Source organism: Leptodactylus fuscus, chromosome 6, assembly GCF_031893055.1.
Source record: "Leptodactylus fuscus isolate aLepFus1 chromosome 6, aLepFus1.hap2, whole genome shotgun sequence".
NCBI lineage: Eukaryota > Metazoa > Chordata > Amphibia > Anura > Leptodactylidae > Leptodactylus > Leptodactylus fuscus.
In genome coordinates, this window is record NC_134270.1 from 926,083 (window position 1) to 949,815 (window position 23,733).

The following is a 23,733-nucleotide window of genomic DNA, read 5'->3' on the forward strand; positions in this document are numbered from 1 at the left end:
TGGCAGGCGACCCGACAATATGTCTAGTTACAATCTGAGGCTTCCAAGGGGCCTCCGGTCTCACCACTTTCCTTATACATGGAATGACTGCTATATTTGGGGTGTAGTCTAACAACAGACGTCCTTCCACCCTCTCGATTCATCATCATACATCATCATGTCATGGTATTTGCAGATATCCCATTATAAAGATGTCATTCATGATTTGAGCAGAGTAATATATGTATATATGTCATTATCGTATTAACCTATACTGAACCCCTCCCCCGCTGTGATATAATTAGGTGTCAATCTATGCATTAAATAGCCGCAGGCCGATCCGTGACCCATAATTACAACTTAATTGGTTTGCCTTGGAAAGGTTGTGATCTCTGTCTGCAGTGACTTGTGAGATATCAGATATTGTGACACCATGTATTTCAATGTATAGATGATGTACGAGGCGTCGTGTTACAGGCACCCCTCACCCCGGGGTCTTAAAGGGAGTCTATCATTGGCAAAATCAGATTTTGTAAAGACTATTCCAGACATACTTTTATTTTGTTCATCCTCCTAGCGTTTTTTTATCCATATGTAAATGAGCTTCATGAAGCAGAGGGGGCGTTGTCCCTGTGCTCCGAGCACAGCCGCGTCATCCAAATTGGAACGCCTCTGCCTGGATAAATCAGTGACCCCTTCTTGTAAAATCATTCCTCCTTCTCTTCTTAGTTGCATCATTAGCAGCTTCTGATATGTGCATGATCCAAATCTCGCGCATGCGCTGTACACTCGGCTACTTCGGGTTTGGGCCAAGGATACAGCACATTTTCGGCATGCTCAGTATTCTCTCCGCGCGCAGAGAATAAAGTTGGTTCATGGAGCAGGTGCCGTACGCTTGGACCGAACCCATAGTGGCTGAACATACAGCGCATGCGCAAGATTTGGATTGCTATTGATGAGGACGAGGTGGAATGATTTTACAACAAGGGTGTGTTCATTTAAGGGCCCCTTCACACGGCGTAAGCACGCCGCTCATTTAGACACGTATACACGTGGCCGAGCGCGGCGCTTCAAAACAGAGCCCATTGATTTCAATGGGAAGCGCGTGTATATTGGAACATTTCTGTGTAGATTGTTTCTGAACACCTGGATGAGCTTGCGTTTCCCATGTGCATTTACCCTCATAATCTGCCCGCAATTTCATTAATTCGGATGACTCCTGAGTACACAAAGTCTATTGACTACGTAACGCCTGTACGCAGGTCACGTGACCATGCTGACCGGAGTCACTGACCTGCAGCCACGGTCACCAGTTGGCGGTACAGCGGCTGTCATTGGGAAGTGATTAATGTCTCCTTACACACTATGCAGATATAGAATATGTATGTGGTGCGCGGACTCCCCCGCCCATTGTCTCGCTCATCACTTTGCATCCCAGTGTCTCATATGTTTAGGATCAAGGTGACGCTCTTGTGTCTCGCCTTGCTCTTTGATTCCTGTTTGATCCAAAATCAGATGTGACTGGAAGACCATGGAGAGAGCCGATCACTTGTCTTATAGAGTCTTCCAGTCTATTTTTATGGGATAGAATGCAAATAATGCAGAGGCTCCTCCCTGATGTGCTAATTGCAAACAGAAAATAAGTCTCCATATTACTGCTGGGCTAAGCAGTAAAGCAAAGTTTACAAACGTTGCAAAATTGATAAACCTTCTCGACCTTTTGGCTAAGCTTAAAGGGATTCTATTATTAGATTCTATCATTAAAATCCTGTCTTAAGCTAAACCCACGTCAGAATAGTCTTAAGAAAGGCTATTCTTCCCCTACCTTTAGATGTCTTTTTCCCACCGTCGTTCCTTGGATATCCCAATTTTCATCCATATGCTAAGTAGTTTTCTCGCAGCACTGGAGGCGGTCCCCAGTGCTGCGAGAAAACTACTTTTCATTTCAGCACTGCCTTCTTCTTGTTCACCGCCTCCGCCTCTTCTCTCCTGTTCGGCCACAAGAAAATGGCAACGGACATGCGCAGTTGGCGCTTTTTTGAAGACGTGACAGGACAAGGAAGAAGAGGCGGAGGAGGCGTACAAGAAGAAAGCGTTGTCCCCAGTGTTGCGAAAAAACTAATTATCATATGGACCTACTGTGTAAGCGGCCATTTTCTTGTAGCCTGCGCAGGCAAAGTTGGCTATGCCCGAGGCCTAGAAGATTGAAACCCAGGACGGAAGAAGATGCAGGGAGAGGCCGTTCCAGAAGAAGATAGAGGCGTCGCTGTAGAGTTCTCTCGCAGCATTGGGGACGCCCCCAGTACTGTTTGAGTGCTAAGGACCGCCTCCAGTGCTGCAAGAGAACTCATTTGCATACCAAACCGGGATATCTACCGAACGGTGGCACGGAGAAGACATCTAAAGACAGAAGAACAATAGTCTTTCTTAAGGCTATTCCTACGTGTTAGTCAGAAAAAAAGTGTATCCAATGATAGGATCCCTTTAAAGGGGTTGTCCACATGACCACGGACTGATTTTTGTCCATTGCCAATAAGGGCGGTTTCAAAGTGACTGCCCATGTGCGTCTTCTGCCTCTCCCTGGCGAAACCGTTTTTTTTAACGGGACACAAAGTTCTGCATGTCCGTCTTTGTGTCCGGCTAATAAAAAATGGTTTTGCCACGGAGCGGCAGAAGACGCACAAGGGCGGTCACTTTGCAAACCCATTCAAGTGAATGGGTTTGATTACTGACCGCCTGGTTTCCGTCCCCTGTCCAGTTTCTTGGGGCAGATGACGAAAACCCGCAAAGCAGAGACCGTGCGCAGGTGTGAACCCGTCCTAAGCAGAATGAATGACAGCAAGCAGAGATCTAGAAAACCAGGAGGAATTGATGCAGAAAGTATATTGGAGAATTGTACAACTTTTTATTACATAAGCAATAACATTGGTCTCTGCGACCCTGGGAGAAATGAACCTTGACCCTGCTTCCTTGGTGGACACTCGTTGTCTCCTCTTCCCCAACGTCGGCCATCCCTGATCCTTGAAGGACCTTCTTGCTTGGAGGATTAGGGAAGGTTTGTGGGGGCCTTTCTACTTTTGTAGAGGACTAGCTATAGACAACATCCTTGGACACTGAACACTTTCCGTAAACATAAATACATATAGGATTCCATCTATTTCAGTGTCCATGGTGTTCTTTTGCAGCGCTGATTCTCCCGTGATCTTCTTATGGTAAGGTGTACTAGTAATCTCAAGAAACAAGGACCTTTACCTTCGCAGTATCTACTTTGCACCCCCTTCTTTTTTGGTACAGGTGGTTTGTATTCTCCGCCAGCTGCGTGCGGTTCTGTGCACAGATACTTGCAGATAACTCGTCTCCCCTCTTCGATTTCCTGCCATCTCTTCCTCCTCGGCTCGCCCTCCTCCCATTATCGGCGTGCACCCTCCTTGTGTAACCAGCCATGCAGCGAGCGCTCTCAGCACCTCCGGGGATCGGGGGGATTAAATATGTAATGCAGTCTCTTAATTATAAGATAAGTGGGAGCCCTGACATTGTAATGAATGCTGCGCCTGTGAGTAATGACATGTTGCTTAATATATCAGGCACAGTGTGTGCTACTCTTCATCGTCTTTCTGCGCCTCATTAACTCCTCATCTGCCATCACTCAGTCATAGTATACTTGCTAGCGATGGAGTGGAGTGGAGTTTGCCACTTGCAACAAGTCCCTGTGCTGTCACGTTGCTCCATCCGCCGTTTTGCTTCTGAAGAGGCTGTGACACGACATATTTAGCTCTGCTGCATCTGTATGTTAATGCGTCTGTGCAGCGCTGTCTCCCCGAGGCTCCCTGTTGCTCTCCTCCGCACCCTCGGACTTGCTTTTTGTATTCACATCAGTTCTCCGCAGAACTAAAGATGCAGAAATAATAACACCGAAAGCAAATTTTTTGGGGGGCCGCCTTTCTGAATGAAAATGTTTCCTATTGTTCGGAGGAACGTCGGGGTCATGGCGGTAAGAGCTGCGAGTCAGACCGCTGATTATAAACAGCCAGATGCCAGCCGACTAACCCATTCATTGCCAGCGTCGTACACTGGAAAGAAGATATTTGCCACTCTATTATAGCTCTGCAAACTCTACGGAACTGGATGTTTCCAAAATTGGAAATCCTACCCATGCCGATAAAATTTGCACAAAACAAGTAGCTCGGACCTGTGCTGGCTGCTGCATATAATGCTCCACAAGTAAATCCAAGGCTGCAAATCGTATCCGGGCGTGCAGCAGATTTGCACAAGAATTTGCGCCATTTTTGGCAAACTTTTGTGTTTCCATCCGAAGTAAATCGCACGATCCAAAAATTTGCACAAAAATTTACGTGTAAATGCAGTTGTGGCAAAACATTTATATGCGTAGGATGACGATATTGTGGGAATGGACAGGGGTGTTGGCGACTAGAAATGGCACAAGTCAGAGGGTTATTATACCTAATATTTCAGGGACCGAGGAGCGGCACTGTATTGCTTTCTAAACAAGCCGCTTCCACATTTATGTTGGTCGTCAGATGTTGCCATAGCTTCAAAGTACCCCTGATGGGGCATATAGGATGAAGCTATTGGCACAAACTATAATGCCCACAAGGGCCAAGAAATCGTGAAATTTCTGTAGTGTGTGAATGCATTGTAATATTGGAGATCCCGGACCATGGCGCCAGACGTTACTGTTGATCTTCCTATTTCCTTTGGTACGTTGCGCCTCCTTCGCTTATTGAATTGGTCCAGCCTGGGGCCAGGCCTCTGCTCCTCCTTAGACCACCGCCATGGAATCTAATCGCTGCAGATTGTTTTTGGCATTGGTGGGTCTCCAGAAGCGGCAGGGTCGGGCCGGCGCGGTGCTCGCTCTGTCTCCGAACATCCCTTCAATCGAAACCACTCGCAGCAAATGAAGAGCACTGATGAGTATTGATTCGGAGCACTGCCATGGATGGAAAGTCAGGATTTTCTCATCCCAATAGGAGGGCAAAAGGGAGTGGAATCAACTCCGACAGCCGGCGGAGGATCAGAAATCCTTCCAAGGCCGAATGAGCTGTTAATGTATTCATGAAGTGTTGGCGGACGGAGAGCGCATCAATTATGGAATGAACTTTACTTTGCTGAGATGATTGATAAAATGATAATCTGGGATTTTACTGGAAACTCTATGAATTTCTATCCCAGGACTATAAATACACGAAAAGATGGTCTATAGTCACGTGACCGTGCCTGACCCCATGTACTGTAGGGAATGCAGCAATATAGGGGTTAAAAAATGAAAAGAATCCTTACTCGCCCCCTGGTCTGCCTCTCGTCTCTGCACTTCTTGCTTTAGCGATGATATCCAGACCCGGACATGTGACTGCTGCAGCCAATGCCTGGTCTGTGTCAGGAAGCGCACCGGAGGGATTTGGCCGCATCGGCTGGGTAACCCCTTGTATCATAGTGTAACGACAAGTGTGGCCGCTTTCTAATATACGTTGCGTCTAGGGTTGAGCCAATCTTGAGATTTCAGGATCGATTTTAAAATCCAATTTCCGATCATTTTCTGGCCAATCGCGATCGTAAAATTTGGTCGATCGCCGATCGGGATCCGATCTTTTCCTGATCGCTCAACCCTAGTCAATGCTTCTCTATGGGAAACGTCACTTTAAGGGCTGAGCCGATCTTGAGATTTCAAAATCCCATTTCCGATCATTTTCCAGCCGATCACGATCTTGAAATTTGCTCGATTACCGATCAGGATCTGATCTTTTCTGATCCCGATCGCTCAACCCTAGTTGCGTCTCATTCTAAACAATTTTCAGGATCTTTCTTATAGCATTATACAGTAGCTTAGCCCCTATCCATTTGGGGACCCCCCGAACAGAAAAAAGTGGTTACCTGGGAAATCCGCGGACCCCATAGACTATAATGAGGTCCGTGTGGTTTCAGAACAAAATATGCGGAGAGAAAAGTACTTTTTTCTCCGCATATTTCATTCGAAAACCTAGCGGAAACCACACGGACCCCTTTATAGTCTATGGGGTCCATGGGCTTCCTTAGGTAACCGCTTTTTAATACGTATAGTTTTCCATTCGAGGGGTACCCAAGCAGACTCCCCGAAAGGAAACTGGAACGCAGATATGAACATTTCCTTGGGTTTGATATTTTTTGTTCCAATCTTTAGGTCTCACACGGGACAAGAGGGGGCGGATTTTGTTGCGGAATCCACCTCAAAATCCGCCCCCTGACAATAGAGGTTTAGGTAGACCGCTAGCGTTCTTTTTTCCACTAGCGGTTTGTTCCTGATCACGAAAAAAAGAAGCGAGCTGCCCTTTCTTCAGGCAGATGTCCGCCTCGCGACAGCACCCTCCGGATTAGGCCCATTCATTTGGGCCTAATCCGGAGCGGAAAGCCGTGCCGGGATGACGGTACACTACACCGACCTTCCTTTGCGTCAGCTGTGACGGCATGTGTTCATGCGGAACCCCGTGTGAACTAGGCCATAGTGTCATGTGAGCCACCTAGTGTTCAAAGTGTATAGCAATGTGTATGTCCACCCAAGGAGCTGAGTGTTGGTGGATGCACATGCTCAGTCACTCTCTCCACACCCAGAGTAGTCAGTAGAGATTTCTTTCTGGCCTGGTTGTCAGGGATATAGACACATGATGAAGAATGGTACTTTTTATGCAAGAAACACTGGAAGTTACGGTTTTGGTATCGCGTAGGTTGAATCGTGCGACAACCTCTACGTGACCCCCCAGCTGTATGAGTCTGTATACATAGTCTCTTATATAACACTGTGGAACATTCCTTGTAGCAGATATGGTCGGCCTTACAGTCACATTATGCAGTAGTATGAGCCAGCACTTATTAGCCCTCCTGGCTACAGAGTACTTGTGGACTCTCCTTACATGGTCCTTGTTCTCTGCTCTTCCCGGCCTCTTGTTTTTCTCTTTCGCTCCCTCTCGTCCTGTTATCTTTCTGCCCATGTCTCCACACCAGCCGTTTCCATGCATTGATTGGTTTCGCTCCTGAATACAGAGCCCTCTCTCTTTTTGCTGCCGGCGGCCTCTTGAGATGGACTATAGATTGCCCAGTATGAAATGAAACCCTCCCCTTCATAGGAAAGTGATTACTGCCATGAATGCGCTTGTGGAATCTATTAGCGCTCCGGAGAGCCGGCATCGCACAAGGATTGGCAGCTCCGGGGTTATTCTTCAGGGACGACTTGATGTAACGCAGCACAATGTTCAGCTGGACTCCTACTATTCCATTCATTCCAGTCTACATACATGCACCCTCAGATGTACATGGCTGTTTTCCTTCCACTTGTGTAACACAGTCTCCAGGAATGTTAAAAGACGACTTAAGTTGCTGCGTGGAATACCAGAGATATAAATTACAGCAGGCGAGTCGTCACGTTATAGTCAGAGTAGCAATGGTCCCCAACCTGTGTGATGGTACAACAACTAAACCTACCCAAGGAGGAACCTCGTCATGTGACTACATTGTACAAACCATACTGTAAGAAATGGCAATAACACAACACATTACACTGTATACATAGTGAGCGCAGCTCTGGAGTATAATACAGGATAAGTAATGTAATGTATGTACACAGTGACTGCACCAGCAGAATAGTGAGCGCAGCTCTGGAGTATAATACAGGATAAGTAATGTAATGTATGTACACAGTGACTGCACCAGCAGAATAGTGAGCACAGCTCTGGAGTATAATACAGGATAAGTAATGTAATGTATGTACACAGTGACTGTACAGCAGAATAGTGAGCGCAGCTCTGGAGTATAATACATGATAAGTAATGTAATGTATGTACACAGTGACCAGCAGAATAGTGAGCACAGCTGTGGAGTATAATACATGATAAGTAATGTAATGTATGTACACAGTGACTGCACCAGCAGAATAGTGAGCGCAGCTCTGGAGTATAATACAGGATAAGTAATGTAATGTATGTACACAGTGACTGTACAGCAGAATAGTGAGCGCAGCTCTGGAGTATAATACATGATAAGTAATGTAATGTATGTACACAGTGACCAGCAGAATAGTGAGCACAGCTGTGGATTATAATACATGATAAGTAATGTAATGTATGTACACAGTGACTGCACCAGCAGAATAGTGAGTGCAGCTCTGGAGTATAATACAGGATAAGTAATGTAATGTATGTACAGAGTGACTGTACCAGCAGAATAGTGAGCGCAGCTCTGGAGTATAATACAGGATAAGTAATGTAATGTATGTACACAGTGACTGCACCAGCAGAATAGTGAGCGCAGCTCTGGAGTATAATACAGGATAAGTAATGTAATGTATGTACACAGTGACTGTACCAGCAGAATAGTGAGCGCAGCTCTGGAGTATAATACAGGATAAGTAATGTAATGTATGTACACAGTGACTGCACCAGCAGAATAGTCAGCGCAGCTCTGGAGTATAATACAGGATAAGTAATGTAATGTATGTACACAGTGACTGTACAGCAGAATAGTGAGCGCAGCTCTGGAGTATAATACATGATAAGTAATGTATGTACACAGTGACCAGCAGAATAGTGAGCACAGCTGTGGAGTATAATACATGATAAGTAATGTAATGTATGTACACAGTGACTGCACCAGCAGAATAGTGAGCGCAGCTCTGGAGTATAATACAGGATAAGTAATGTAATGTATGTACACAGTGACTGCACCAGCAGAATAGTGAGCGCAGCTCTGGAGTATAATACAGGATAAGTAATGCAATGTATGTACAGAGTGACTGCACCAGCAGAATAGTGAGCGCAGCTCTGGGGTATAATACAGGATAAGTAATGTAATGTATGTACACAGTGACTGCACCAGCAGAATAGTGAGCGCAGCTCTGGAGTATAATACAGGATAAGTAATGTAATGTATGTACACAGTGACTGCACCAGCAGAATAGTGAGCGCAGCTCTGGAGTATAATACAGGATAAGTAATGTAATGTATGTACACAGTGACTGTACCAGCAGAATAGTGAGCGCAGCTCTGGAGTATAATACAGGATAAGTAATGTAATGTATGTACACAGTGACTGCACCAGCAGAATAGTCAGCGCAGCTCTGGAGTATAATACAGGATAAGTAATGTAATGTATGTACACAGTGACTGTACAGCAGAATAGTGAGCGCAGCTCTGGAGTATAATACATGATAAGTAATGTAATGTATGTACACAGTGACCAGCAGAATAGTGAGCACAGCTGTGGAGTATAATACATGATAAGTAATGTAATGTATGTACACAGTGACTGCACCAGCAGAATAGTGAGCGCAGCTCTGGAGCATAATACAGGATAAGTAATGTAATGTATGTACACAGTGACTGCACCAGCAGAATAGTGAGCGCAGCTCTGGAGTATAATACAGGATAAGTAATGTAATGTATGTACACAGTGACTGTACCAGCAGAATAGTGAGCGCAGCTCTGGAGTATAATACAGGATAAGTAATGTAATGTATGTACACAGTGACTGCACCAGCAGAATAGTCAGCGCAGCTCTGGAGTATAATACAGGATAAGTTATGTAATGTATGTACACAGTGACTGCACCAGCAGAATAGTGAGCGCAGCTCTGGAGTATAATACAGGATAAGTAATGTAATGTATGTACACAGTGACTGTACCAGCAGAATAGTGAGCGCAGCTCTGGAGTATAATACAGGATAAGTAATGTAATGTATGTACACAGTGACTGCACCAGCAGAATAGTGAGCGCAGCTCTGGAGTATAATACAGGATAAGTAATGTAATGTATGTACACAGTGACTGCACCAGCAGAATAGTGAGCGGAGCTCTGGAGTATAATACAGGATAAGTAATGTAATGTATGTACACAGTGACTGCACCAGCAGAATAGTGAGTGCAGCTCTGGAGTATAATACAGGATAAGTAATGTAATGTATGTACACAGTGACTGTACCAGCAGAATAGTGAGCGCAGCTCTGGAGTATAATACAGGATAAGTAATGTAATGTATGTACACAGTGACTGCACCAGCAGAATAGTGAGCGCAGCTCTGGAGTATAATACAGGATAAGTAATGTAATGTATGTACACAGTGACTGTACCAGCAGAATAGTGAGCGCAGCTCTGGAGTATAATACAGGATAAGTAATGTAATGTATGTACACAGTGACTGCACCAGCAGAATAGTGAGTGCAGCTCTGGAGTATAATACAGGATAAGTAATGTAATGTATGTACACAGTGACTGTACCAGCAGAATAGTGAGCGCAGCTCTGGAGTATAATACAGGATAAGTAATGTAATGTATGTACACAGTGTCTGTACCAGCAGAATAGTGAGCGCAGCTCTGGAGTATAATACAGGATAAGTAATGTAATGTATGTACACAGTGACTGTACCAGCAGAATAGTGAGCGCAGCTCTGGAGTATAATACAGGATAAGTAATGTAATGTATGTACACAGTGACCGCACCAGCTGAATAGTGAGCGCAGCTCTGGAGTATAATACAGGATAAGTAATGTAATGTATGTACACAGTGACTGCACCAGCAGAATAGTGAGCGCAGCTCTGGAGTATAATACAGGATAAGTAATGTATGTACACAGTGACTGCACCAGCAGAATAGTGAGCGGAGCTCTGGAGTATAATACAGGATGTAACTCAGGATCAGTAATGCATTTATGTAGATCACCCTGATACATACACTGATAGAAATTTGTCTTGACTTGGGTGATAAAACATTGATACATTGTAATCTTCACTATAATAAACAAGTATAACTGTTCACTGTGTATAACTCAGTATCCTACATAGGCACTTATTATAGGTGTTGTATACTGTATATATTTGTATACTGCAGCTATTCATGGAGCTGAGATAGACAATCCTGTTTGCAATATTGCGCTTGTTCCATGATATGAGTCGCCGCGCTCGGACTAGTCTTATTACCTTTATCTAATTCACAAGCCAACCAAATTCAGTTTAGTAAAGGCTGCGGTGTTGTGGCCGTCGCTCCCACAGCATGCTGGGATTTTTCCATTCTCTTCCTCCAGTCTGCGCTCACATCTATTATTGAAAATGTTTGAACTGTTTGACGTATCGTCGGCTCTGAGGACCTTATTACATGGAGATACACAACACTTTCCATAATCTGTTTTCCACAGAAGCCGGAGGAGTCCCTGGTCCCCTAATAATGTCGCTAAGTGACGGATCTTATAACAGGATCAGATCACAAAGTGTCCCGGGATTCAGTAATACCATACACAATCTCATGGGAGCCATTATGTCATTGACAGGGGCAAAGTAAATTCTAGGAGGGGGCTGCATGTTATCGCTTCTTTATTTCGACTTCATATAATGTAAAGCAGAGTCAGTTTAACCATAGAGTAAACTATGTGCTTACACCGGGCCCTGTGCTATCGGGGGCCCCCTTGGGACAGTCCTGCATGTAGAGTGCTGTCCCAGTGTTCCAGGGTGTGGGTCTCGGTAACCCAAGTATGTCCTGACTCCAATTTATCTATGTCCTTTAGGCGCAGATGAGTTGAATACAATGGTGAAGCAGAAGCCATCCGTTCATCTCAGCTCTTGGGAGCAGTAAGTGTGATGTGGTGATGTCTCTTACATCATGCCTGTTGCTCCCTGAGAACAGGGGCAAGTGATCAGGAGGGGGCAATATATATACTGTGGGGGTAACTGGAGGTGGACTGTATACTACGGGGACAACTGGAAGAGGACTGTATAGTGTAGGAGCAACTGGAGGGGGACTGTATACTGTTGGGCCAACTGGAGGAGGACAGTATACTGGAGGGGGACTGTATACTGTGGGGACAACTGGAAGAGGACTGTATAGTGTAGGAGCAACTGGAAGAGGACTGTATACTGGAGGGGGACTGTATACTGTTGGACCAACTGGAGGAGGACAGTATACTGGAGGGGGACTGTATACTGTGGGGACAACTGGAAGAGGACTGTATAGTGTAGGAGCAACTGGAAGAGGACTGTATACTGGAGGGGGACTGTATACTGTTGGGCCAACTGGAAGAGGACAGTATACTGAAGGGGGACTGTCTACTGTTGGGGCAACTGGAGGAGGACATTGTACTGTGTGGTCAACTGGTGGGGCACCGTATATTGTAGGCACAGCTGGAGGAGGACTGTATACTGTGGGAGCAACTGGAGGAGGACTGTATACTGTTGGGCCAACTGGAGGAGGACAGTATACTGGAGGGGGACTGTATACTGTTGGGGCAACTAGAGGAGGACATTATACTGTGTGGTCAACTGGAGGGGCACCGTATACTGTAGGCGCAGCTGGAGGAGGACGGTATACTGGAGGGGGACTGTATACTGTTGAGGCAACTGGAGGAGGACATTATACTGTGTGGTCAACTGGAGGGGTACCGTATACTGTAGGGGCAGCTGGAGGAGGACTGTATACTGTGGGAGCAACTGGAGGAGAACTGTATACCGTGGGATCCATGGGGCAGGGCAGATTAATGTCTAAGGGAGTACTGGGGGGGAAGGTTAATGTTTGATGGGTCACTAAAGAGACATTATAATGTAAGGGGCCATGAAGAATTTCTGCAGGACAGCTGCGGCCTTTTCTCTGTACCAGTGACATCACAGTCATTAGTATTGAATCTTAAAGAGGATCTTTTACCCCCTGCACCAACTCCAACTCCTTGCATCCTTCAATAGCCGCCCCTCCACGGATTCCGGTGCAGTTGGATTTTTGTCTGTAACCCTCACCATTCCAGAGCAATCCTTTGTATTAGTTTCAGGACAATGATGCTCTCTATTGTCAGGTGGGCAGTCCCAGGCTGGTGTAGGGACCTCCCACCTGACAGTAGAGAGACTAATCCTGCTGAAACTAATGGAAAGGATTGCTCAGGAATGGTGAGGGCTAGAGAAAAAAATTCCAACAGCGCAGGAATCACTGGAGAGGCGGCTATTGAATGATGTGAAGAGTTGGAGTTGGTACGGGGAGTAAATAGCAGTGAATAACTAGAAAATTGGGTGATCACTAACATGACCGCCCCATAGAGGTCAGGATAGATAATGCGTATGGACTTGACAGAAGACTACATCAATGATAGTCGCTCTCTAGTCCTAGGCTATGGTACGGGCTATCTCGCCGGCTCTACCACTTTAGACTCCACAAGTCTGCCGTGTACGAAAGATGATAATGAAATAGAACGAAAGTGCCGATATTTGTCATTTTATGGCAATTTAGTTGTCACCCGTAGACAGTCCTGGCACTTTTTATGCATTACATTCGGTGAGCCGGTTGTAGGAGTAAAATCTGTATCCCTGAAAAGAGATTTGAGAATGATGGACTCCCACTGCGAGCGCTGGAAGACGAGAGGTAATCGAGACGGGGAGCCATTGTGACCGCCTTCAAAGGACTCATTTTACAAGTTCTGAAGAGGAGAAGAAACTCCTTCAGTCCTTCTGTGAGACTGACGGAGTCAGATACTTGACTTCGATATTTTTGACTATATCGCTGGAGTCTATGGTTATAGAAATGGTGAATACATTCACGAATAAAGTACAAAAAAAAACTATTATCCTCAGCAGGAATCGTTTATAGTTATCGAAAATGGGGAATGGCCGACATCAAGGGAGGATCGGAGACAGGACCAGATCCTACACAATGAGCTTCACTAAATATTCCTCATCCTTTGGTTTTTGGCCAATTGTTGCACTCAGTACGGTGATCTTTCCCTTCGTACCACAGTGATTATACATGGTCAGGTTCTCCGTTACTGACCTTTGCGCTTAGATGAACAGGTTATTCTGTAGAAGGAGATGAGGCTGGTCAGTGGCGGTGTCAGCATCACATCCTCTGTACCGGTTATGACTCAGGAGAGAACATTTGTTATCTTATCGGGTCTTATCTGTAATTGGTTGCGACACCCCGTTCCCGTCTTCCTGCATTTTATCTGCACATACAAGGCTGATGTATCCCCAGGCTCCTGGGTCAGTTTGCTCAGCTGAAGAATAATAACCAGCCTGTGAGCGCCCCAGGTGAACAAACACCCTGCGGGCATCGTCGCCATGTCTGTGCCGCCACTGTGTAAGAAATCTTAACAAGTCACCGTATATAGTGTGTCTCATACTAAATGTCATGAAGGGCAGAAAGGAAATAGAGACAAGTTACCCAAGTGTCACATTTACATATGGCAAATTACATGGTGAACTTGTTTTTCTAGATGGATGGATGGATCCATGGATGGATCGATTCCTGGCTCCGTAGTCCTTTCTCTAGATCTGGCTATCTCCGTTTTCTGTGCATACTCTTCTTCGATGGATGGATGGATCGATCCCTGGCACCGTAGTCCTCTCTCTAGATCCGGCTATCTCCGTCTTCTGTGCATACTCTTCTTCGATGGATGGATCGATCCCTGGCGCCGTAGACCTCTCTCTAGATCCAGCTATCTCCATCTTCTGTGCATACTCTTCTTGGATGGATGGATGGATGGATCCCTGGTGCCGTAGACCTCTCTCTAGATCTGGCTATCTCTGTCTTCTGTGCATAATCTTCTTCGATCGATGGATCGTTCCCTGGCACCGTAGACCTCTCTCTAGATCCGGCTATCTCCATCTTCTGCGCATACTCTTCTTGGATGGATGGATGGATGGATGGATCCCTGGTGCCGTAGACCTCTCTCTAGATCCAGCTATCTCCATCTTCTGTGCATACTCTATTCGAAGGATGGATGGATTGATCCCTGGCGTTGTACACCTCTCTCTAGATCTGGCTATCTCCGTCTTCTGTGCAGACTCTTCTTGGATGGATGGATGGATAGATCAATCAATCCCTGGCGCCGTAGACTTCCCTCTAGATCCGGCTATCTCCGTCTTCTGTGCATATTCTTCTTCGATTGATGGATCGATCCCTGGCGCCATAGACCTTTCTCTAGATCTGGCTATCTCCGTCTTCTGTGCATACTCTTCTTGGATGGATGGATGGATCGATCCCTAGCTGCGTAGTCCTTTCTCTAGATCCGGCTATCTCCGTCTTCTGTGCATACTCTTCTTCGATGGATGGATGGATCGATGGATCGATCCCTGGCGCCATAGACCTCTCTCTAGATCCAGCTATCTCCGTCTTCTGTGCATGCTCTTCTTCGATGGATGGATTGATCCCTGGCATTGTACACCTCTCTCTAGATCCAGCTATCTCTGTCTTCTGTGCATAATCTTCTTCGATGGATGAATGGATCGATCCCTGGCGCCATAGAACTCTTTCTAGATCTGGCTATCTCCGTCTTCTGTGCATACTCTTCTTGGATGGATGGATGGATGGATGGATGGATGGATGGATCAATCCCTGGCACCATAGACCTCTCTCTAGATCCGCCTATCTCCGTCTTCTGTGCAGACTCTTCTTGGATGGATGGATGGATGGATGGATGGATCAATCCCTGGCACCATAGACCTCTCTCTAGATCCGCCTATCTCCGTCTTCTGTGCAGACTCTTCTTTTACAACCAGCACTCTCCTCCCTACCATTCAGTCTTCGCTCTACATGAAGGTTATTTTCTTTACGAGAGATGACAGATCAGAAGCGTCTGCCGCCTCATTACAATTTTACTTCTCTTGTCTCCGGTGAGGAGAGCGACTCTAAAAGCTGTAAATAATGCCGATTGTTTCGCAGTGAAGTTTGTCGGATTGCGATCTGTTCCTCTTGTATATTGTGCCATGAATAATATCGTTTTAGCACAAGTGCTGCTGAATTCTAACATATTCCTCAATACTTACCCAAACAATAGAGAGTAATGGAAGGGAAGAGGGATCACAAAAGTGCGTCTAGTACTCATTCATTTCCATGCGGGGTGGGTGGTAGAAACATACAGCCAACACGTGTCACTGCTAGATTATAGCGCAGAGCTCCGAATAGCATTGGGGCACAACGTAGGGGGCCGTAAGATTTAACTACATCACGTTTGTACTTTATTCTCACCCCCTCCTTCTGCCGTACCCTCTGTGGTAAGGACACGATACTACCCTAGAGGTAGGTTCCTCCGGAGCGGAGCAGAGGGGTCACTCAGCCCTTTGACTGTTTTTTTGCCGCTGCTCCGCTTGTCTTCAGGACTGCTTTGTCTTTGGGATGAGGCATAAAAGTCTCTCGGAGAAGCGCAGGTCAGCAGATCCTACACCCCGTCTCCTTATAAGATGTGACAGTCTCAAAACTCCTTGTGCCCGGAGAGAAAACCAGCTGGGAAACTTCCTGCCAATGCTCAGGAGTCAGGGACAGGCCATGTGCAGACCAGGTGATGATGGATGTCGTGTAAGTCAGCATGTGACATGCCTAAAAATGCGTGAGCGTTCTGCAAAACAAGAATTACTGCTAAATATGAATGAATGGATGTGGTCCGGCTGCTGCCTGACTCCGGGCTCTCCAAGAGGCTTCATAAACTTTAAGGTGATATGTTAAAAATACAATTCATCTGGAGACATCACAGCGCACAAACAAGCCGTAGCCGTAAATCACATCCATGTGGGCCGGTAGCCAGGCCGCCCGGGCGCACTGAGAGGCATTTACACCCACCGTTCCTACTTTTATCTCTCCGTAAAACCTTTCAGCTCTTATTTCTTCCATAAACTTTCTGGAGTAATGAGGACAAATACAAGGAGTCGGGCAGGTCCGGAGTCACGTACAAGTCTCAGCTCTGCCTAAACAGATGCGAATGTCAGCATTTTATTCTGCCTTTGTGTGTTTTATAAAAAACTTACATTGAAGTGAAGTCATTGAAGTTCTTCAGCTGCTAAAAGTGCGTGAACATGGTGGAGAAATCAATAAACGGGCAGTTCAATGGTGTCATCCTGTCTGGCCCAAGGGCTGGCAGCAGATAACTTTGACTTGTTAGGAATCCGAATACTTACTGGCTGGACCTCCTCTTCCCCTTAGACCAAATCAGTATTGGGTGTGACCTATGCCCTTTGGAGGAAGAGTCCTGGAAATGATGATCCGGCCCCCACAGATATTGCCAGGACCTTTATCATCATCCAGTCTGTCCAGGATGACATGAAGAGACAGACGGATTGGAGCAAGCAACATCCACAGAAGATCAAGATGGTGATGGGAACAACCTTCCTTCCCAATTCGGCCAAATACTTTCTACAAGAAGTGATGGAAGGCAAAGGGCAAAGGTCACACCAAATATTGATGGGATTGACTAGAGGATCCCCATCTATTAAAGGGGTCTCCAGGACCTATTAAAATTGGATACTGATGACTTACCCACAGAATAGATCAGCAATATTAGATCAGTCACAGTCTGATACCCGGATCCCACGACAATCGGTTGTTACGTGTAATGGCGGCTGTATACCAGATATACAGCAAGGTCCAGCTCTGATCCCATTTAGGTGAATGGGAGTGGGGCTACAGTTCCAGGCACAACACTACAGTGTATGGAGCTCTGTACACTGTATACAACTTTCTATCTACGCTATAGTGGTGGCTCCAGGAACTGCGGCCTCACCCTCATTCACTTGCTGGGCCCTGGATAACCCCTTTAGGATGTATGTAAAATTCATTTTTTTTCCTATATGAGTAAATAGGAAGCATTGTGTTTTTTTCCCTTGTGAAATCAGGAGCATCACTTAATTTCTCCACCATGAAAGTTCTACTTTAAGGAAAAGAAATCCTTTCATGTGCTGCAGCGCCGACGCGTTCTGATCCCTGCGACTCTTATCAGGCTTTCCCTATGAGAAGTCTGCGGCTCTCCGTCAGCTCTTAAATGACAAATTGTTCCTGCACCGTACTGATAAGCACAATGGTGCCAGAGACGGTAAGTCATAATAGTCGCCCGTTGCACCTCCCCGCCTTGTGTGCAGTAAGATGTGTGCACTAAGATGCCTGCAAGTGACTTCTGTGACCCCAAACTTCAGATCAGACCCTCATATAATATAATATAATATAATCTAGTAGTCTGAATGCTATGAATGTGAGACATGTGGCGGCCAGAAACGTGGGCCGCAGGTCCAAGGTTGTCATAGTCCAAATGGATAAAGAACAGCAGATGGCTCCTATTGGCATTGGTATTAAAGGATCACTGGGGGCAGCCTGGCACAGAGGGTTGTGGACCCATTGTGTCAACAAACCAGTTTGGGCTACTCTTAAGGGTGTTGTCTAAGTAAACGTCCTTGTATTCACCCTTTACCCATGCATGAAATCTGGACTTCACTGCATGAAGACCACCAAGCCACTACTTCATGGAGTGAAGGTGTTAACAGCTATCGAGCACCAAGAGGTCAGGCTGAAGAAAAGTGTGAATGCTGAGCAAGGTCAGGGCAGGCAGAGTCTGTGCAAAGTGATGAAACAGGCAGAAGGTCAGGGCTGGAAGAGTCTGTGCAGAGTGATGAAACAGGCAGAAGGTCAGGGCAGGCAGAGTCTGTGCAGAGTGATGAAACAGGCAGAAGGTCAGGGCTGGAAGAGTCTGTGCAGAGTGATGAAACAGGCAGAAGGTCAGGGCTGCCAGAGTTTGTGCAGAGTGATGAAACAGGCAGAAGGTCAGGGCCGGCAGAGTCTGTGCAGAGTGATGAAACAGGCAGAAGGTCAGGGCTGCCAGAGTTTGTGCAGAGTGATGAAACAGGCAGAAGGTCAGGGCCGGCAGAGTCTGTGCAGAGTGATGAAACAGGCAGAAGGTCAGGGCAGGCAGAGTCTGTGCAGAGTGATAAACAGGCAGAAGGTCAGGGCAGGCAGAGTCTGTGCAGAGTGATGAAACAGGCAGAAGGTCAGGGCAGGCAGAGTCTGTGCAGAGTGATAAACAGGCAGAAGGTCAGGGCTAGCAGCACAGGCTCAGTGGTCAGGAACAGACCTGGGTCAATACCAGGTATGTATTTCAAGATATAGGCCACAGATAGGACAAGGTCAGGTAACGAGCTGAGGTCAATGACAGTCAGTGGAATGGACACAGCAGGCTGGGAAAAGGTCAGGACACAAGGCAAGGTTATGCACAGTAGAAACAGAATGCAGGTACATCTTTGTAGGCACCCTAGCCAGGACCATTTTGGGTCATCACATTGTCAGAATGAGTGGTCAGTCAATGATGTTAAGACTTACAGTAACCAGGACCGGGGGGAGTTTATGTCTCATCAGTTACAGTTTGTGTTTGACCAGATGACCCCACAGTCAAGATTTCAATCTATATCAACTCATCAAAGCTGCAGCATCTGCAGAAATCATCTTAATTGAGTTTGATGGGTGTGCTAATTATATCAGTGAATATGCCGAGCGCTCACATCTGCAGTATTTGTGAAGGCTCTAAGGAATAGGTTTAAAGACCCCTCCACATTGATCTCTGTGGAAATTGACATAACAAAGAGATTCAAGGGGCTACCCCTTGTGAAGAGGCCGTACATGGGTAACCCTCACCCACACTGATCCTACTCATCAAGAGAACCATCCGCAATGACTGCAGGTATTGGAAACCCATCATCAATGACTCCAGAGCTGCACTCACTATTCTGCTGGTACAGTCACTGTGTACATACATTACACTACTTATCCTGTATTATACTCCAGAGCTGCACTCCTTATTCTGCTGGTACAGTCACTGTGTACATACATTACACTACTTATCCTGTATTATACTCCAGAGCTGCATTCCTTATTCTGCTGGTGCAGTCACTGTGTACATACATTACATTACTTATCCTGTATTATACTCCAGAGCTGCGCTCACTATTCTGCTGGTACAGTCACTGTGTACATACATTACATTACTTATCCTGTATTATACTCCAGAGCTGCGCTCACTATTCTGCTGGTGCAGTCACTGTGTACATACATTACATTACTTATCCTGTATTATACTCCAGAGCTGCGCTCACTATTCTGCTGGTACAGTCACTGTGTACATACATTACATTACTTATCCTGTATTATACTCCGGAGCTGCGCTCACTATTCTGCTGGTGCAGTCACTGTGTACATACATTACATTACTTATCCTGTATTATACTCCAGAGCTGCGCTCACTATTCTGCTGGTGCAGTCACTGTGTACATACATTACATTACTTATCCTGTATTATACTCCAGAGCTGCGCTCACTATTCTGCTGGTACAGTCACTGTGTACATACATTACATTACTTATCCTGTATTATACTCCAGAGCTGGACTCACTATTCTGCTGATACAGTCACTGTGTACATACATTACATTACTTATCCTGTATTATACTCCAGAGCTGCGCTCACTATTCTGCTGGTACAGTCACTGTGTACATATATACATTACTTATCCTGTATTATACTCCAGAGCTGCGCTCACTATTCTGCTGGTACAGTCACTGTGTACATACATGACATTACTTATCCTGTATTATACTCCAGAGCTGCGCTCACTATTCTGCTGGTACAGTCACTGTGCACATACATTACATTACTTATCCTGTATTATACTCCAGAGCTGCACTCACTATTCTGCTGGTGCAGTCACTGTGTACATACATTACATTACTTATCCTGTATTATACTCCAGAGCTGCGCTCACTATTCTGCTGGTACAGTCACTGTGTACATACATTACATTGCTTATCCTGTATTATACTCCAGAGCTGCGCTCACTATTCTGCTGGTGCAGTCACTGTGTACATACATTACATTACTTATCCTGTATTATACTCCAGAGCTGCGCTCACTATTCTGCTGGTGCAGTCACTGTGTACATACATTACATTACTTATCCTGTATTATACTCCAGAGCTGCGCTCACTATTCTGCTGGTACAGTCACTGTGTACATACATTACATTACTTATCCTGTATTATACTCCAGAGCTGCGCTCACTATTCTGCTGGTGCAGTCACTGTGTACATACATTACATTACTTATCCTGTATTATACCCCAAAGCTGCGCTCACTATTCTGCTGGCACAGTCACTGTGTACATACATTACAGTACTGATCCTGAGTTATATCCTGTATTTGGGGCCTGTATTTCCTCCCCTTCTTGCCTCCCTAGTAAGGTGCAGAGTAAATAAGATTCCTATTATTCGGGTGTAAAGACACAACAGATGTGTTTCCTCCGTCTTTCGCAGACAATACACGGAGTGTCTTTATAGGAGCAGGTCACACAGTCTCAGTCCGTCTCATGTTTCTGTGATGTGTTTCCGTCTCACACAATCCTCTCTGCACTTGGTGCCTGTTTTAGCATCAGATGCAGGAGGCAGGGACGACACTTAAGGTGAGCAAATAGAAGATCCTGTGGCTGCAGACCTGGGTCACCCTTGGACTATATATAATGTGTGATATGGAATTATTAAGATGCTGTTCACTCTGTGCAGCACTGGAGATAAACGTGTCCTCATCTTCCCTCTTGGCTGGGATATATTTGTGACAAGATGATTAGCTTTTCAAGACAACAAGATTTTATGATATTGTTTCACAAATGTATCTGGTATATGTGTCTACACTGCTGCCATCCACTGGCTGTATTTTGAACTGCACTCTGTTGTCCACGGCATAAGAGAGAGCAGTAGATAAGATTTATCTTCTGCAGGATGAGCCTCCATTATCCTGTCTTCCGTGGCCTGATCCATCTTGAGATTTTCTCCACGTTTCGCATTCTTTAGCCCCGTCTTGCTGACGAGACTTATTGGTTCCCATAATGGAGGTGATGATGCGAGCGGCTGCCCAGGGGCAGGAAATTTGTCAGCGCTGCCGCCGCTCTGTCTTCGTGTTGTCACCATTAACATTTCAGCAAAGCTGTAAAAACAAAAAAACAAAACAAAGAGCAAGCGCGGCCTGTGCAGACGTCTAAGAAGGAAAAATCAGGGGGCGGCCGAGGAGCGCTGCATATAGGCAATGGGGTGAATACTGGCCAAGGCGTTATTAGGGGATTCTTATTAGTTATGTAAGATGATGGAGATGGAGACAGAACCCGGAGGAGGAGGAGGAGGTGATTACAGGCGGTACAGCTCGAAGGTTTCACTCTCTAAAAGGGAAGATGGATGTGATGGTCAACGAACGAAATAGACATTGTACCTGCAAAGAGTGCACAGACCTGGGAGGAGGACGTAGTGCTGCAGGAGATGTAGCAGAGCTGACCTGTACGGGGTCATTGACTACACACTATAAGACAGACGTGCAGGGGGAGGCGGCATTAACCCTACTGACCATGGACATATTAGATACCCGTCAGCTAATTCCCCGATACCTCCATACACATGCATGCTGGGCTCTGCTGAACGTACATTCAACACCCAATTCTCTTACACCCTTCCACTGCATTGCTATAGACACTCCTAGGCATGGCATTGCAGCTGCATGGCCCCCCGTTATGACATTTGATTGGGGTTGGCACAGTCGGCCCCTCTCAGTCCGTCCTCTGGACACCATCTTGGCCTCAGCAGGTTCCCGGGCTTTCTCTAGCTTTATCCACCGGAGCATTTTATGTCACCCTGACACTATTACTAGGCCGGAGTGACAAGCCAGTGTCAGGCCCTGCGATGTTTGTGATGTTAATGGCTCCGCCGGCGTCCATTCCTTACTAATTAAATGTCTTTAATGTGTGTAGGGTAATTGCACGGGAAATGTCAGGGTAACCTTTGCTTCATGGGTTGGCTTCTGAGTCATTGCCGTGAAGGTCTGTGTAGTATGAGGCACCTTATGTCGCCGTCCTCGTGTCGTACCGCTTCCCCCGAGGTGTCTTAATTCCTTTTTACTGCAGTTATGATGTTGCAAGAAACCCCAAAGCACAAGTGGTAATGTCTCCTTATATACCACCATGTGCATGATAGAGCGGCACCCATGTGGGTGACATCTGGGTGCAGCCCGGGCCTCTATACATGCACTCTGTCCGGGCCACATCAGTAATAGGTCTGGATCAGCGTTTTGCTTTGAGCTCACTGCTGTATACACAGGCTTGTGATCATACAGGGGCATGTGTATGGGTGCGTTTGTCTGTATGGGTATACATGACATGAGTATACAGCCTACACAGGTATAGCAGTATGTTCAGCCCCCTATAGTAACACCCATACAAATTATGACAGTGAATTGTGGTGAGAATATAGAAACGTTTCCTTTTGGTCAATCAGCATTTTTCTTTTTTCGTTCTCTCTCTTAGAGGGCCTGGCAGTCGGAGTAGGATTTGGCGCCATTGGGAAAACCGCGTCAGCAACATTCGAGAGCGCAAGGTAACATTGTCTATATACACGTAGCGATATGTATCATCTGTATGGGGAGAGGTAACATTGTCTCTATACACATGACGATATGTATCAGAAGACGGGGAGAGGTAACATATTCTATATACACGTGGCGATACGTATCATCTGTATGGGGAGAGGTAACATATTCTATATACACGTGGCGATACGTATCAGAAGACTGGGAGAGGTAACATATTCTATATACACGTGGCGATACGTATCATCTGTATGGGGAGAGGTAACATATTCTATATACACGTGGCGATACGTATCAGAAGACTGGGAGAGGTAACATATTCTATATACACATGGCGATACGTATCAGAAGACGGGGAGAGGTAACATATTCTATATACACGTGGCGATACGTATCAGAAGACGGGGAGAGGTAACATATTCTATATACACGTGGCGATACGTATCATCTGTATGGGGAGAGGTAACATATTCTATATACACGTGGCGATACGTATCATCTGTATGGGGAGAGGTAACATATTCTATATACACATGGCGATACGTATCAGAAGACGGGGAGAGGTAACATATTCTATATACACGTGGCGATACGTATCAT

At 45.9% G+C, this 23,733-nt stretch overlaps 1 protein-coding gene across 1 annotated transcript in view; it reads left to right on the top strand.

Moving 5' to 3' along the window:
* Positions 1 to 23,733, top strand: part of SLC39A11 (solute carrier family 39 member 11) — a 216,575-nt gene that overhangs the window by 167,750 nt on the left and 25,092 nt on the right. The window contains exon 6 of the mRNA XM_075278149.1: positions 23,072 to 23,141. Within this exon, the coding sequence (XP_075134250.1) occupies positions 23,072 to 23,141 (70 nt within the window). The remainder of the gene's footprint in view (positions 1 to 23,071; positions 23,142 to 23,733) is intronic.